The following is an 18,580-nucleotide window of genomic DNA, read 5'->3' on the forward strand; positions in this document are numbered from 1 at the left end:
TTTTGATCAGGGTGGTATATTACTAGGAAAGTGTCCCACATAAAAAAATTCTGGGAATTTGTGTCGTGAACCTCCTTTTAAAGTTTTAACTTCTGTTTTTCTGATTATACATGTAAAACATATTGACTGCAAGAAATTTGGAAGTAACAGAAAAGTACTTTTTTTTTTTAAAGGAGAAATATATAACAAAATTTGTATTTTAGGCTCTGCATCGGCATATGCAAATACCAATTGACTTATTTTCATAAGTTTCACAGACAACTGTAGCTTGGTATGGCCAAACTGAATAGCCCCCTCTATAGTTCTAGAACTAATGTCCACACAGTCACCCAAGACAGAAACTTGGCAGGTATCCAAGATTCCTTTCCCCACTCCCCATGTCAAATTAAAACCTTCAAAACTTTCGTCTTAATTTATTCTTTAATTAGCAAATATTTACTAAGTCCCTCCCTTCATGAAATGGTGATGCTGAACTGCTCATCTTTTATCTTCCTATCCTGTTTTATTCAGTTGTTGCTACCATGTTGCTCCTGGAATGGATGTTTCTAAAATATGCATTTGATCTTACAATGGCTTCTCAGAGCTTTCAGAGTAAACTTCACATTCTTCATTTTGGTCACTGTAACCTTCATGACACCACATTGGCCAACCTCATCTCATTCCATTCCCCATCCCTGGCATCTTAACCCCCAAGCAACTTGCTGTTCCTCAGGTATATCATATTCTCATTTGCTTCCCTTGCATCGTTGTGGAAGGCCCTCCCCTTTCTCTTTTAATAATAACATTGATATCTATTTGTCTTATTTTCACTCAATAACTCCAGGAAGCCTTGCCAACCTCAGCCTGAGTTATACGCCTCTCTTCCAGTTTCACTTAGCCTACGATGCATGTCTCAATTATAACATATATTTATCATATATTGCCTTACTTATCTATCTGCCTCTCCAAAGTATAATAGGTACTTGAGAAATGTTTATTATGTAGATAAATGGTATGTCTTTGGAGATTGCTTCTTTTTATGATCTGGATCACTTTGTGAATGAATTCTAGAAGCAGAGGATCTAGGTGTTAAGTAAGGATTTATTTAAGATATGGATAAATAAGGAAAGCTAGGATAGGAAGGACAATTTATCATCAGAGATGAGAATGGAAATAAGTAGTTACTTTGGGTTAGTTAATGAGGGAGTGGTCCTTAGTGGTTTTACTTTATTTATTTTTTATCAGTGGTTTTAGATTTTTTTAATCAGTGGTTTTAGATATCACCAAAAGCATGATGAGGAGAAGGAAGTATTCTGAACATTCAGAAAAATTATAATGTAAATAATTTAGTCATGTGATAGTCACTTTGATAGTATTTAAATGAATGTCCATATTGTACATAAAAGTGTATAATGGAACAATAATAATGTTTTGAAGGTAAGGACCAAATTTAATGTTTCTTTAGTATTCCGTATATTGCCCCTTTTATAAGGTGTTTGAATAAATTATTTCTACTGTCATTGAAAATATGTCTAAGAATATTAAATAAAATGTGTAAAGAAAGTACAAATCTTTGAGCATTATTTTAAAATATTTTAACCAGTAATTGCACATCTGGGAATACAGTGCAAATAAATGATACTAATATACATGATAAAATGTGACTATTAATAATAATACCTCAGGATATTCTTGAGAATCAACTAATAACATATGCAGAGCCCTTTCTACTTCTTAATAGAGGTTAACTGCTGTTAACTAATGTTATTAATATTTGTTTTTTTCATGTTTTTTTAAGTTAAAAATAAATATCTGCAAACTTTTAAAAATACAAAACTAGTAATGAATGAAAAAAAGTCAGTCATGCACTTGTAGTCACATAGCATAGATTCTCCTATTACACTTCCTTGAAAATTGCAAAGTTACAGTAACTAGTAGTTTGGGGTAAAAAAATCTAATTTAAGAATGAATTCTTCCTATTAAGGAATTTGCTAGGTTAATTTGAGTCAGAATGAGATTTAAACTATTGGAAGGATAAAATGGAAGAAGATACTTTATAAAAACTGATTATTTAGCTCATATTATTCACAGACTAAGAGTCCAGTTAGTATTAATTCTGTTTACTCTTTTTTATTTTCTATGATTGACTATCTCAGGCAGTTTTATTCATACAAAATATATTTCTCATTCAGACAAGGGAAAAGAATAAGTTTGTCGGTTTTTCTAGTAGTCGTTTATGGTCTTTTTCAGTGTTAATTTCTTTCTTTATCAATGGTAAATTCCATGAGGGCAAAACTATGCCTAATATTTTTTTCATTCTTATGTTCCAAACATGGTACTTGGCTCAGAGTGATAAATAAGTATTTATTTGTTCAACAACAAATGATTGGATGAAGACAACCTTATTACAACCATGTATTTATATTATGTGGTTCAAATAAAATTTAGACTCTAGATTTGCGTGTTAAAGAACAGCATTTTAATGCTGAATTTGCGACTGTTTTCTATTTCTAACCATTTTATTTTCCACTGAATGATCTGGATCTGTTTGGTTTGTCCTAATGCCTAAGTTATTGCCAAGTTTTAACTTTGGAAATAGCAAGGATTAACTAGAATACTCTAGTAGGTTCTTAATATTTTATTCCAAGCTAATTTTCACCCAGTGAATCATAATTTCACATATTTGGAGTTGTCCAAAACGTGTATGACTCATTTTTTAAAATTCTATTTATGCACAGAATGAATTTTTATTTTAATATTTTGCTGTCTGTTCCTGTCTTTTTTATTCTGTCTCTTACTGGCTAAATAAGATATCCTGAAGCAAATACTCAGGAGTTCCCTTAAAAGCACAAATTCCCTAGAAAGCAGGAGTAGAAAATAGCTATTGCCTGCTTTTGTTATTTTGTGCTGATTTTTAACATTCTAGAATATTAACAAGTGCTTATTATGTTCATGATTCATGTAGATATATTCTTAAATCTTTAATTTAAATTTAGAATACTATAAAACAAATAGCACATATTTTCTATGGTATCTGATGAAAATTTTTCTTTTCTATTTTTAATGCATTCATTTAAAGCCCTATTTTACAAATGTAGAATATGAAAGCCAATGGGTTATTATCTTTGTTTTGTATTTGTTAACCTAGTTAATAGTACTAATATAAATTTTAACAAAAATGTTCTCTATTTTAAATATGAGTACAGCATCACTTTCAGTTAAATACATCTGTTATAGTTTATCAAAATAACATCCTCGGACTGTATTCTTTTGATTAACCAAATATCCCCTCTCTTTGTCTTTTTGAGTAACAGCATGCTTCTATGACTCTTTAATTAAGTGACCTTTCCTTACATTTGTCTTGACTGGCTTCTGTTTACAGAAATTGTAAACCAATTGAATGCTCTGAGCAGCTTAGATGAAGATCAAGATGACTGCATAAAGCAAGCAAATATGCCTTCAGCTAAATCAGCCAGTTCCTCTGAAGGTCTAAGAGCTTTCTTCCTTTCTTTCTGCTTCTGATTGCCTGTATTTACTGTGACCTGCTACCTCTTGACTTTCTGTCTGTACTTAGCTGTCAGTTTTGTCTTTGTGCATTTCCTTTAATAAATTTTCTTTGGTAATTTGTAGTGCACCAACAGGCAACAGCATAACAGAACTTACCATCTTTAGCAAAACCCGTATCAGGATGATAGGCAGTGATTTTAAAATATCTTATAAGATAATAATTGGTCATATGACATATTTCTTTAGTTAGCTTATATATTGTAACAACATTGTTTTAGAAATATTTGCTTATATTACATCAGTTTGAATTATTCATTAATTTAGGAGTGAAAGACGTTTTTTCTCAATATATGTTAGTACTTTTTTATTGAATCAAGTAAGATTGAGATGAGTTTCTCTATTTTCTGTTATTTTCAAATTCATATGCATATGTCTGTTTTATTTTATTCGAATATGTTGGTATGCTACAAAATACTTGAATGGCATTCTTTCATTGGTAAAATGCTATGTCTTATTATTTGCAGGTATTATTAGTGTAAATTTTTACAGTTTGAAATGTTTCATGAATGAATGATAATTATGCTTAACTCTATGTAACCACAGTGAACTGACACATGTGTTTATTTTCAGAGCTTATCAACAAACTTAACTTTTTGGATGAAGCAGAAAAGGACTTGGCCACTGTGAATTTAAATCCGTTTGGTGATCCTGATGTAGCAGAATTAAACCCGTTTGGAGATCCTGATTCAGAAGGTAGCACATTTTTTCTTTACTTTTGAAGTCTTTATTTAGTCAAGTTCTCATGATTTGTAAGGACAGAAAGAGATTTTTTTGTTTTGTTTTAAAGACTTATAAATTTTGTTTATAATGACTATTATTTATTCAATACCACTTGCAATTGATTAGCAATTCTGGATAGCTTCTATTGAACTATTTTTAAAGAAAAAAGAAAGCCTACATAGACATTTACTTGGGGCTTATTTTTTTTTAACTCTGTATTAGTTTGGTCAAATAGGAAAGCTCTAATATTAGATATAACAGTATTTTACTTAGCTGGCATACAGTAAAGTCTCATTATTTTGGCCTTACCAAGCAAGATCAGGTTGTGGGAAATACCCATATTAGGATGATGGAGGTGGCCTCTCTCTTTATATGGCTTCTCCACCCTCACACCTCAGTCTGATGAGCCTCTCCACCCCTAATTCCCTGTCTCTAGCTGGGAATTATTCTCAGTAACAAAAGTTAAATTATGCATGTGAATGTCACAGAACAGAAGAAAAGATTAAGAGCTACTCCTGTCATATATACAACATATATAGAAGAAATAAAACCAAGGTTTTTTTCTCCTTAGTCATTTTTCTTATCAAGTAGTTTCAACCTATTAAAGCTTAGAAAAGAGCTTTAAAGAAATAAGACCTTTGTTTAATTAAAATCTGTTTGCTCAAAGTAAATGCAAGAATGGGTAACCCCTGTTTGCATCTTTTAGACTGCTTTTATGACATCCTCATGAGCTTTAAAGAATTTTGCTACTGCCGATCATGGTGAAAATACAGTTTCAATTTAAGGATTCACTGTATTAGAGCAATATCATTTCATAATCTACTTCTTCTTCTTCTCCTTCCTTTACTTTCTCCCTTCTTACCAAGTTCTAAATTAGTAAGTTTAGATTACTGAGATTGTATTTTTTTTGTGACTAATTTTATATTAAAGTATTTGAAATCTTAATGATTATAATACATCTTAGAAGTAATCTGGTTCAGCAGCCTCTTTTCACAGATTAGGGAGCTGAGGCCCAGAGGAATTAAGTGATTTGAACAAGAACTTCAGGTAAATGGAGGTGGAGTTGGAGCTAAGATTACTAATCAAGTGTCTTCTTTTGACCACAAAGCTCCTTAATAACATAGTATATATGTCTGAATACACTGAGTTAAAAAAAATTACCAAAATATTTTGAGATAGGAGTATTTGAGCTTTTCATTTTAAAATTAAATAAGTAATTTTTAAAAAACATATGTGTGTCTGTTTCCAAGGTATAGAAAAGAGTACTACATAATGTATATATTGTATCTCTATTTTGGAAAGGTTAAGAGAGCCTGATTCAGAATCTTTAATTATGCCTATAGAGCTAAGAATAAACTTGACAGCCAATATTTTCTTTAAATAAACACTTCTTGAAGACTTTAGAATAAGTATTTTCTATGAGAAGAATACTCATTTTTCTTGAAATAATTTATTATTAATTTTTATGATTAAAAACATGCATTCTCAAGTAACACAAGTAGTTAGGAAAGAAAAAAATGTGTTGTGGTTGTTTAGATATTTGTTTTTTTTTGTTTTGCTTTTATAGTTTTATTTCTCCTTTTAGATTCATGACAGTCTGTGCTTCAGTGACCTGTTTAGAAAGTCATTTTAAAATGTATGTTATCCTTTAAATGAAATAATCTCATCTTAAACTCTCCTTTGTTGCTATTCTATCATCTTTAAATCTTGCTCTATAGTTTGAGTACTTTCTTGCTTTTGGTTTTATAACTTACGAACTTGCTTGGATCAATTTTTGTAATCCTTTACCTGAAAGTAAAAATGAAAATGGTATTTCCATTAAACAGCTTTTGTCTATTTTGTTAATAAAAAATTGAGTGGGCAAAAAAACTCTTCAGTCTCTTCTACGCTCAGAGAAAAGAAAATGCTTCATTTAGATTAGTATAAAGGTTATAGTGGTGTTTGAGTATTATCCTGGTGTTACTAAAGATACAGTTACTGAGTCTCTTCTCTACCTTAGGCTGTTTTTAAATTCATTTCACTGTTGATTTATTATGATTTTATGAATTCTGTTCAATACTTTATGATTGCTTCACCAGGGTGTATAGAATTTCAATTTAGAGTTGTTTGTTTTAGTTATCTTTTCAATATAAAGACAAAATAATTTTTCTGGACTAATGTATAAAGTATAAGTAAAAGTAGTTTGACTCTAAAATATGAAAATCATATATATATGTCAATGAAGAGATTTTTATGTTAATTGGATTATATTGTTTGAAATGTCACTTATGAAACAATTATTTTTCTTGAAGATTTTAATAACCAATTTTCTGCCTTCTTCTCCTAGAAATATTTTGTTAGAGTTGCATGGCATAATTAAAATTACTTTTGAACTGTTCTGTGATTATCAGCTCTCTGAAACTTTTTTCCAATTTAGGGAAGTGTTTATATCATTAAAATCTAAATTTTAAACAGTTTTATTATACATTCCAGTTTGGGGTGTGTTTTTTTTTTTTTTTTTTTGGTGGGGGGCCACGCTCTGCAGCTTATGGGATCTTAGTTCCCTAACCAGGGATTGGACCCAGGCCCATGACAGTGAAAGCACAGAGTACTAACCACTGAACTGCTGTGAAGCTCTCCCTGCTTTTGTTTTAAAATATTAATAAACATAAAAGCAAAATGCTGGTACTAAGTACTCCATAAGTATTTTTGGAGGACATAATACTATCATAGTGCTTTTTGTGCTGTGAAGTCAGAATTTTATTTTTAAGAGTACCTTTGTTTTCAAATTGAAATTTGTAGTAAAATTTAGAATTTAGTGGAACACATCTATCTGCTCAGTATGATTTTAATGTAGCTCTTTCAACTTTTAAGTCTTGTTATTCCTTTATGTTATTATATAAAGTATTGACTGAATATGAATTATGTTGAAAAGGCCCATTAAAAGCTGTAAAGATTTAAGGTCTTATAGTATACAGAAACCTGGTCTTTGACGACTTCACAAAAACAAATTCAGTGACATATGGTGTATTTTTGATATATTCCAGAATGAATTTTCAGATTCCTAAGTGATCTCTGCTTATGTAACTACCAGAGACCATTCCAAAATTAAGTTCATTTTATGTTTTTTTTAAAAGCAGAAATTTTTATATATCAGTTTGGGGTGGGACAACTTAGTATAGTGAAATAAAATAAGCAACAATAGATATTGTACCTCTAAGAAGGTTAAAATTTCCAAAATCAGCATACCATAATGTCAATTTAGAAGAGATGCTAAGAGCATTAACAATTCAAAGATGCTATTTCAGAGAGCACCTAGAGAAGTACACAAAAATCTTAGATATCACATCTTTTGAACTTAGCCCCTCTAAAACACATTATTGATTTGCACTCTTTCAACCTCATAGAGTATTAATTCGAGTATTTTTGAAGACTAAATATATAAGCAAGTATCAGGTAGTATTAATTTAATTCATCTTTTGCTATTGTTTTCTAGAACAAATCACTGAAACAATTTCACCTAAAAAACCAGAAGAATCCTTTTATAGTAATAGCTATAATCCCTTTAAAGAGGTACAGACTCCACAGTATTTGAACCCATTTGATGAGCCAGAAACCTTTGTAACTGTAAAGGATTCTCCACCCCAGTCTACAAAAAGAAAAAATATAAGACCAGTGGACATGAGCAAGTATCTCTATGCTGATAGCTCTAAAGCTGAAGAAGAAGAGTTGGATGAGTAAGTACATTTCATTTTGCAATCATCATATTTTAACTAAAGAGGTCTTTCTGTAATATATCTTTGCGTGCATGTGTGCTCAGTCATGTCTAACTCTTTACGACCTCATGGACTATATAGTCCACAGGCTCTTCTGCCCAGGGGATTATCGTGGCAAGAATTCTGGAGTGGGTTGCCATTTCCTCCTCCAAAGGGTCTTCCTGACCCACAGATTGAACCCGCATCTCCTGCCTTGGCAGGTGGATTCTTTACCACTGAGCCAGTTGGGAAGCCCTAATGTACCTTTAGTTGGGTAAAAAGAGGTCTGCTGCTGCTGCCTCTGTTTAGTCACTAAGTCATGTCCAACTCTTTGGAATCCAATAGACTGTAGCCCACCAGAGTCCTTTGTCCATAGGATTTCCCAGGCAAGAATACTGGAATGGGTTGCCATTTCCTTCTCCAGGGATCTTCCCAACCCAGGGACTAAATCCATGTCTCCTGCATTAGCAGACAGATTCTTTACTGGTAAGCCATCAGGGAAACCCAAAAAGAGTTCTGTCCCTATGTTAATATACAGTTTATAAGTTAGTATCTGTCTCATCCCAAATCTAAATTTTTATAATCTTGACCCTCATTCTTTCACCCTCTTCCACATGATTATGTATGCATCTTAAACTAACAAATGAAGGAAATATGTTTCTGGAGTCTCTGGTTAGAATTCCAACTGTATCTTCCCAAGCAACTATGTTATAAATGGTACATAAGTGTTTTTAGTTGATTCTTGAAGGCATTACACTTCAGTTATGTTATGGGTCTATTGTGGGAGCCAAGTAATTATTTCTGATATTGATTTGGTGAGAAGATTTATTCAAATGCCAAGCAATGAGATCATGACATTTATAAATTCAGAATTATCTGCTTTTGCATTATTATTTCTACCCAAAAGAGAGGTTTATTGACCACAGGCTCAATATATAAATAGTGTGATTAGGGCTTCCATTTTACTCAAATCCAGATTAGGAATAGAAGAGTGCATTCACATCGTATTCTGGAATTGTACACTGCAACCCATGTGGCTGCACACTGTGGCCCTGAGTATGTTTGAAAAGCAGCAATAAAACTTTTAGCCATAATGGAGTAGCATGGAGTATTTATAGCTTCTTGTCTTACATAACTAAACAACTGAATAAAATGTATAAAACAACAGTTTTTGGACATAAAATTGCACAGGACCCCTGAGAGAACAGAAACAAGGAATGTGGACACTACAGTGGTCCAAGCTTTATTAATGGGAGAGTATTTCCAAGTGCAGTTCAGGGAGAGAGAACCCAAACACTCCAGAATCTCCCTGTGCTGAGGAGGCAGTTTGGACTTTGAAGGTACGAGGTAGCTAGAATTTGTGTACAGAGTATCAGAGAGGAGAAAGCTACTCATAAAGAGTTTCAGCAATCTGTAGAAAGTTTCTCTTGAGTCTTTGCTGCTGCTGCTGTCACTTCAATCGTGTCCGACTCTGTGCCACCCCATAGATGGCAGCCAACCAGGCTCCCCCGTTCCTGGGATTCTCCAGGCAAGAACACGGGAGTGGGTTGCCATTTCCTTCTCCAATGCATGAAAGTGAAAAGTAAAAGTGAAGTTGCTCAGTCGTGTCTTGACTCTTAGCGACCCCATGGACTGCAGCCTACCAGGCTCCTCCATCCATGGGATTTTCCAGGCAAGAGTACCGGAGTGGGGTGCCATTGCCTTCTCTTGAGTTTTTAACTGAGTACTAATCAGAGTATAGGGCTTCCCTGGTGGCTCAGACAGTAAAAAATCTGCCTGCAATGCAGGAGACCCCGGTTCGATCCCTGGGTTGGGAAGATCCCCCGGAGAAGGGAACGGCTACCCACTGCAGTATTCTGGCCTGGAGAATTCCACGGACAGAGGAGCCTGTTGGGCTACAGTCTGTGGGGTCACAAAGAGTCAGACTTTGACTTCACAATCAGAGTACACATATGAGGAAGTTACTGAGAACAAAGGATTAGACAGAACAATCCTTGGGGTTCACTCAGGATCAAGAGTGGTTTGGATTTCCACCAGCCAGAGAGAAAAGACATCCTAACATATGGGACATCGAGTTGAGTCCACAGAAAAGTATTGTCCCAATAGTGGGACTAAATTAACCCTTGACTAAAGGCTGTTGTAGGCTTTCCCAACGAAGTTTAAAAGCAAATCTCAAAAGAATCAGAATAATTTCACATAATTGTATCCCACACGGAGCCCAAAAATATTATATTAAAAAGAATGCCAAAAAATTCAGCATCCAACACAAAATTCACGATGTCTGACAGGCAATCAAAAATTGATCAGGCGTGGAAAGAAGCAGGAAGTTCTGACTACCAATAAGGAGGAAACTCAGTCCTTAAATACGGATGCAGAAATGGTTCAGATGATGAAATTAATAGACAAATGTGGTAGTTTAACTATTATATAAATATACTCCAGATATTCAAGAAGGTGGAAGAAATTATGAGCATGGAATACAAAAAGTAAATTCAGGTTCAGTTTATAAAGAGGAAATATACAAAATCTGATGAAAAATACACTGGATAGGATTAATCCCATGTTAGATACTGCAGAAGAAAGTATTAGTGAACCTAAATACTTAGCAATAGAAACTCTCCAGATTAAAACATAAAGGGAAAAAAAGTGAACAGAGGATCAGTGGGCAACTTCAATTAGCCTAACATAAGTGTAACTGAAGTTCCCAAAGGAGAGGAAAGAAGATGAGGGAAACAGAAAAACATGTGTGAATCTACAGGTATGAGCAGCTGGATGAACCACAAGAATGATGAAGAAAACTGTACCCAGGCTTCTTAACAAAAGCAATTCAAGTTAGAAGATAGTTGGGGTAATATATAACTACTGAAAGAAAGTAAGAAAAGTCACTCAGTCGTGTCCAACTCTTTGTGACCTCATGGATGCACAAGGTTCCTCCATCCATGGAATTTTCCAGGCAAGAGTACTGGAGTGGGTTGCCATTTCCTCCTCCAGGGAATCTTCCCGACCCAGGGATGGAACCCAGGTTTCCCGCATTGCAGGCAGATGCTTTTACCCTCTGAGACATAGTCCAGGAAAAGGAAAAAACCTGCCAAAACAAATTTTTATTTCCAGGGGGAAAAAAAAAAAGTCAAAATAATGGACATTTCCAGACATGCAAAACCTGAGAGAACTCATCATTATCAGACATGCTTTGCAAAAAATGTTACAAGGAAATCCTTCAGGCAGGAGAAAAATGACAGTATTTGGAAATTTGGATCTACACAAAGGAATGATCAGCACAGGAAGTGGCAAGTAGAATATATATAAAATACATGTCTTATTTTTAAAAATCTCTTTAAAAGATAGTTTATCATTTAAAGTGTAAATAACAGTATATTCTGGGTTTGGGATAGGGGTAGAAATAAAACAAATGACAGTAGTCACACAAGGGCTGAGCATGGGGAAATTGAATACTGTTTTAAGCTTTTTATACATGTTATTTGAAGATATACAGTACTATCTTTTTTTCATGGATGACAATCATTTATGTAGAAAATTATAAGGAATTTCTACAAAGACTACTATAACTAAAAAGTAAATTTAGCAAGGTAAAGGATACAATCTCAATTTATAAATTCAGATGTATTTCTCAATAGTAACAATTAACAATCAGAAGTAGAAAATTCTAGAATACCATATACAAAAGCATCCAAAAAAAATAAATAAATAAACCAAAACTCAGGGATAAATTTGGACAAAGATGTTCAATGCAATACCTGTGTGCTGAAAACAATAAAACATTGCTGAGACAAATAAATGGAGAGAAATGTTATAGCCATGGAGTCAAACTGATCCATAGATTCAGTGCTATCCTAATCAAAATTTTGGTGTATTTTCTGTAATAATTGATAAGGCTAATTCTAAAATGTATACAGAAATATGATGGACCTAGAATAGCCAAAAGAATTTTGTAAAAGAATAAAGTTTGAGTATTTACACTACCCAGTTTCAAGACTCATTAACCAAGACATTCTAGTATTGGCTTAAAAGTAAACATATAGTTAAATGAAAGAGAACATAAATAAATCTATAGCTAGACCCACACATATATTGCCAATTGATTTTTGACAAAAGCAGCACAGGAAGTCAGGCAAGGATAATCTTTACAACAAATGGTGCTCAAATAATTAAAGGTCTATTTCCCCCAACCCCTCCAGAAAAGAACTGCAGTCCTTACCTCACAACAAATATAAAATTTTACTAAAAGTAGATCATATACCTAAAAGTGAAAACTGAAACATGGGAACTTTTAGAAGAAAACATAGGAGAAAAATGAATTAGGCAAAAATTTCTTGAATAGAATGCAAAAAAAAAAAAAGTCAAAGGAAAAAAGTTATAATTTAGACTTCTTTAAAGTTAAATCTTTTGCTGTTTAAAAAATACATGTGAAGATAAAAAGGCATGCCACAGTGTAGCCAGACTTTTTTGTAAAATACCTATCAGTCAAGACTTCTATCAAGTATATGTAAAGAACGCTAGCTCAGTGATAAGACAGACCGTCTTTTTTAAAGAGAGAAAAGATTTGAACAGACATTTCACAGAAGATACAAGAATAGCCGATGTGTACATAAAAAGTTGTTCAACATCTTAGTCATCAAGGAAATGCAAATTAAAACCATGTAAGATACCAGCACACACCCACCTGAATTGCTCAAATTTAAAAGACATTACTGTACAAGATACTGTCAGGGACATGGAGGCACTGGTACTCTCAGAACTCTCAAAGTTCTAAATGTAGCTATTTTAGAAAAAAAAAATTTCCCATTTTTGAAAAAGTTAAACATATTCCTATTGACCTAACCATCCCATTCCTAGGTATTTAACCAAAAGAAATCAAAGCGTATGTCCACAAAAACTCATATACATGAATATTTAACAGCTTCATTTATCATAATAGCAAGATATGGTAATAACCCCAGTGTCCACCAATAGTCAAATAAATAAGCAAATTGTAGTGTATGCATAACAGTGGAATACTGCTCAGTAATAAGGAACAAATTATTGATACATATAATTGCATGGATCAGTTTGAAAGTTGTTATGCTGACCGAAAGAAGTCAGACCAAAAAAGAGCATATACTATATGATATCCTTTATTTAAAACTAGAAAATACAAACAGTCTGTAATGAGAGAAAGTAGACCCATAGTTGCCTGAGACTGGAGGTGGAGGGAGGGATGGATGGATTAAAAGGGATGCAAGGAAACTTTTGGAGAATTGGAAATGTTTGTCGTCTTGATCGTGCTGATGGTTTCACGCTTATGTGCATATATAAAAAACTCATCAAGTTATACTTTTTAAATATGTGCCATGTATATCAATCATACCTAAATAAAGCTGTTAAAAAAAACCAAGAACCCACAGCAATATTTAATTTTATTAACGGAAATAGTCTGTCACATGAGTGATGAAAATAATTGATGTGAAACAGGGGAGATCTACAGAATATTTTACATTTTTTAAAAGCTAAATAATAATGATATTTGCTTACAGTGGCTATATGGGTCTTTGTTTTCCTTGGAAATACTGAATTGCATTGTACTGATGTTATTTAGACCTTAAGAAAAATAGTTATTTCTTTCAAAATGCAGTGTAGTAGGAAATTTTTTCAAAATATGGGATATATGGGTTGAGAGGAGAATAATAAAAAGGCTCCTTTGATGTACAAAAATTGGGAGCATTTGCTTTGTGCAGTAAGAAATGTCATCCCTCTCCTGTACATTGGTCAACTCCCATTTTGAGCATTACTTTGCTTCTAGGTGCTGCACTTTACAAGGGGCATTGATGATTCAAAGCATTAACAGAGTAGAGTGAACAGTCATTAAAATCTCCAGAAACCACATCAAATGAGCAGTGACTGAGGACATAGGGACTGTTTGACTTAGTAAAGAAGTGGTTTAAGGGAACTATAATAACCAAGTTTAAATATTTGTAAGACTTATTTGAAAGAAGAAGGTAGTTGACTTGTTTTCTGTTGCCCTGGAACTGCATTTCTCAACCTTTGCTCATTTTACAGCACATGGGTAATAACTCTCACATGTGCTACATGCTTCCATGGGCATAGCTAGGTTTTGATAAAACTAAAAAATAGTTCTAACCTCCTATAAGAACAGGAATTATGTCATGACAATCATCTGATTCAAAACCCAGGTTGAGATCTCAATACTAAATAATAACTATACAGGAGTTGAAAAAGTTGGCTCTAGCTGAAGTTGTTGTATTTGTTTTCTTTGAAATGGCTAATGTGTGATCAAAATAAAATTTCTCATGGGTGGTGTAGGTGCTGAGTAATAACCACACACCTAGAGTATTTGAATGTAAATGCAAACTTTAAAGACAAACATTCAGTCACTCCAAGATGCATGAATATTACACAATGTACACACACCCTGCTCTCTCCTATTAACAAATTAAAGAGACATTTAATGTTTGCTTAAACTTTTAAAATGCCTTAATAAAAACTAAAATCAGAATGACTAGGTGTTTCCTTTTGACCATTCTTTTTCTACATGAAAGTCACAGCCTTTACAAGTTTCCCATGAGTAAAGAACATTCTGAATTGCTCAATCATCTGAGGTTACCAGAGGAGCCTACAAACACTCAGCTTTTTTTGTAGGAACATTATCCATAAATCTCAAAGGTTGCTTGTCAGCTACTAATGTTCAGGAAGAACTCTGTGTTAATTACTTACCTGGTATTTCTCATCCTTGTCTCCAGAAGTTCATAGGTCCAAATTAAGTGGCAAAAATCTTCCAGAAGTTGTTCTTACTTCAATAATAAGCTTATGACTTTTCATCAAGATGCCTGTATGACTCATCTTCCATTACCAAACTCTTCCTGTGTCTTCTGACATAAAACTATCACAAACAAATAGTGCTGAGTTCTGTGATGTGTAAAACAGTCTTCAGAAATTCAGCGTACCTGTCAGCTCCAAGAGAATGTATGCATACTTAAGTGGCTTTAGCAGTTGTCCTTTACACTTATCAACTGTATGGTTTTCTCAGTTTTCTCATGTTGGGGGTTAGTTCAGCCCTTGCAGTTATGTAGGAAAACTGTGAAGTGATAGAGCAATAATATTTTTCAAAGCATTTATGAGATGAACTTTTGAGGTCCAACATGAAATCATTGGTGTGGGTGTACATCGATTTCTCAAGGGAAGTTGTCATTGAAGTTTAATCAGAAAAGCCACACACTTATTTTAATACTATTGAATTGTTTTCCCCCAAAAATATAAACTTTCAAAGTGAGAGGAAGAGCGTATAAGTTTCACTCCACACTTTGTTCACTGTGTTTGCTAACCCTATTTCTAATCAACTTTAGTTCTTCTTTCTGTAATACTTTTTCTTATGTTTTTTTAAAAAATGAATAATATCATTTAAAGTTACTCTGTCCAATTTTCCACTTAATATAACTAAGTTTTTAATTCACAATGAATTAATGATACTACTAATGTATTACTTTTGAACAGTACAAGAATAAAAATAATTCTTGTTTATTCATAGTGATATGAGATGCCTTGAAATAGATGATTCAGATCAGAGTTGATTAACAGAATGTGGAAATTATGCTAATTCCTTTAATAATTTTTCCTTACTAAAAATGCAGTTCAAGTATTTTTAAATGTACTTATTAGAAATTATGTAATTTTTTTATTTTATTTTTTAATTTTGCAATATTGGTTTTGCCATATATCGACATGAATCAGCCACAAGTATATACGTGTTCCCCATCCTAAACCCTCCTCCCTCCTCCCTCCTCCCTCCCTGTACCATCCCTTTATAAAACTCCTAGAGGAGAATATAGGCAAAACACTCTCCGAAATTATGTAATTTTTGTCATTACCAAGGAGGGAAAAATTTGTGTGGGCTCAGTTGCGTCCGGCTCTTTGCAGCCACATCAAGAACCTAGAAAAAGAAGAGCAAATACACAAAGCAATCAGAAGAAAGGAAATAAAGAGCAGAAATCAATGCAACTGAAAACAGAAAAGCAACAGAGGGAAAAAAAATCAATGTCACAAAGCAGTAGTTCTTTGAAAAGATTGATAAAATTGATCATAGCATAACTTGTAGCAGAACCGATAAAGAAAAAAGAGAGGATACAAATTACCAATACCAGAAATGCAACCAGGGATATCACTACAGACCCTGCAGATACACAAAGATAACAAGAGAATACCACAAAAGAAAGTTTACACACATAAATTTGACAACTTCAATGAAATGGGCCACTTTCTCAAGAAAGACAACTGTAACTCAGCCAATATGAAATATATAAGCTCAATAGCCATAAAAATGATTTTTAAAATTCAGTTTATAATTTTAACCTGGAGAAGGAAATGGCAATCCACTCCAGTACTATTGCCTGGAAAATCCCATGGACAGAGGAGCCTGGTGGGCTACAGTCCATGGGGTCGCAAAGAGTCGGACACGACTGAGCAACTTCACTTTACTTCACTTATAATTTTAAAGCTCTCCAAAAAGAAATTTCCAGACTTTCTTTTCGCAGGAGAATTCTATGAAACATTTAAAGAATAATAATTACCAATTCTGCACAGTCTCTTTCAGAAAATAGATGAGGAGACACTTTCCAATTCCTTTACGAAATTAGTATTACCTTGATACCAAAACCAGACAACAACAGGACACAAAAAAATAAAACTACAGACCAGTATCCCTCATGAATGTTCCTTAACAGAATATTGTCAGACATAATTCAACAAAATGAATTATACACCATGAATAGGTAAAGTTTATCTCAGGAATACCAGGCTGTTTTAATATTTGAAAATTAATCAGTATAATCTACCATGTTGATAAACTAAAGAATAAGAATTACATGATCATATTTATCAATGCAGAAAAACATTTGTCTAAATACAAAGTATACCAAAATTCAAGTGGTTAGAGGGAGGCGGAGAGATGTGAAGAAAAAGGATAGTTCTAGATATCTGTGTAATACTAAATAAGTCAAATAAAAGTTGAATGCAACTCAATATTGTAAATTCAGTTATATAAAACACACTGAAAAATTGCCTGTCTTAAGGCATTTTGTCATTTTCTTCTGTTAAGTACAAATCCTTTGCAATGTGCCCAGTATACTATTGGAGATCAGTGGAGAAATAAATCCAGAAATAATGAAGAGATGGAGCCAAAGCAAAAGCAATAACTGGTGATAGAAGCAACATCTGATGCTGTGAAGAGCAATAGTGCATAGGAACCTGGAATGTTAAATCTGTGAATCAGGGCAAATTGGAAGTGGTCAAACAGGACATGGAAAGAGTGAACGTTGACATTTTAAGAATCAGCAAGCTAAAATGGATTGGAATGGGTAAATTGAACACAGATGACCACTATATATCTACTACTGTGGGCAAGAATCCCTTAGAAGAAATGGAGTAGCCATCATAGTCAACAAGAGTCTGAAATGCAGTACTTGGATGCAATCTCAAAAACGACAGAATGATCTCTGTTGGTTTCCAAGGCAACTCATTCAATATCACGGTAATCCAAGCTATGCCGCGACCAGTAACACTGAAGAAGCTGAAGTTGACAGTTCTATGAAGACCTACAAGACTTTTTAGAACTAACACCCAAAAAAGATGTCCTTTTCATTATAGGAGACTGGAATGCAAAACTGGGAAGTCAAGAAACACCTGGAGTAACAGGAAAATTTGGCCTAGGAGTACGGAATGAAGCAGGGCAAAGGATAATAGAGTTTTGGCAAGAGAACGCACTGGTCATAACAAACACCCTCTTCCAACAACACAAGAGAAGACTCTACACATGGACATCACCAGATGGCCAACAACAAAATCAGATTGACTATATTCTTTGCAGCCAAAGATAGAGAAACTCTAAACAGTGAGCAAAAACAAGACTGGGAGCTGACTGTAGCTCAGATCATGAACTCCTTATTGCCAAATTCAGACTGAAATTGAAGAAAGTGGGGAAAACCACTAGACCATTCAGGTATGACCTAAGTCAAATCCCTAACGATTATAGAATGGAAGTGAGTAACAGATTTAAGGGGCAAGATCTGATAGACAAGAGTGTCTGATGAACTATGGATGGAGGTTCATGACGTTGTACAGGAGAGAGGGATCAAGAACAGAAATGGTATGGACCTAACAGAAGCAGAAGATATTAAAAAGAGGTAGCAAGAATACACAGAAGAACTATACAAAAAAGATCTTCACGACCCAGGTAATCACGATGGTGTGATCACTCACCTAGAGCCAGACATCCTGGAATGTGATGTCAAGTGGGCCTTAGGAAGCATCACACGAACAAAACTAGTGGAGGTGATGGAATTCCAGTTGAGCTATTCCAAATCCTAAAAGATGATGCTGTGAAAGTGCTGACCTCAATACGCCAACAAGTTTGGAAAACTCAGCGGTGGCCACAGGACTGGAAAAGGTCAGTTTGCATTCCAATCCCAAAGAAAGGCAATGCCAAAGAATGCTCAAACTACCGGACAATTGCACTCATCTCACACGCTAGTAAAGTAATGCTCAAAATTCTCCAAGCCAGGCTTCAGCAATAC

The 18,580-nt window shown here is 33.9% G+C and overlaps 1 protein-coding gene across 15 annotated transcripts in view; it reads left to right on the plus strand.

The window, feature by feature from the left end:
• EHBP1 (EH domain binding protein 1) overlaps window positions 1-18,580 on the plus strand; it is a 566,468-nt gene that overhangs the window by 372,839 nt on the left and 175,049 nt on the right. For 12 of the 15 annotated variants that reach the window (XM_070798096.1, XM_070798098.1, XM_070798095.1 and 9 more), the window contains 3 exons: window positions 3,362-3,466; window positions 4,117-4,239; window positions 7,742-7,982. In XM_070798096.1, coding sequence (XP_070654197.1) covers window positions 3,362-3,466; window positions 4,117-4,239; window positions 7,742-7,982 — 469 coding nt within the window. The remainder of the gene's footprint in view (window positions 1-3,361; window positions 3,467-4,116; window positions 4,240-7,741; window positions 7,983-18,580) is intronic. The other 3 variants (XM_070798102.1, XM_070798106.1, XM_070798105.1) reach the window with 1 other exon arrangement.

The sequence above is a fragment of the Bos indicus genome, chromosome 11 (assembly GCF_029378745.1).
Source record: "Bos indicus isolate NIAB-ARS_2022 breed Sahiwal x Tharparkar chromosome 11, NIAB-ARS_B.indTharparkar_mat_pri_1.0, whole genome shotgun sequence".
Classification (NCBI taxonomy): Eukaryota; Metazoa; Chordata; class Mammalia; order Artiodactyla; family Bovidae; genus Bos; species Bos indicus.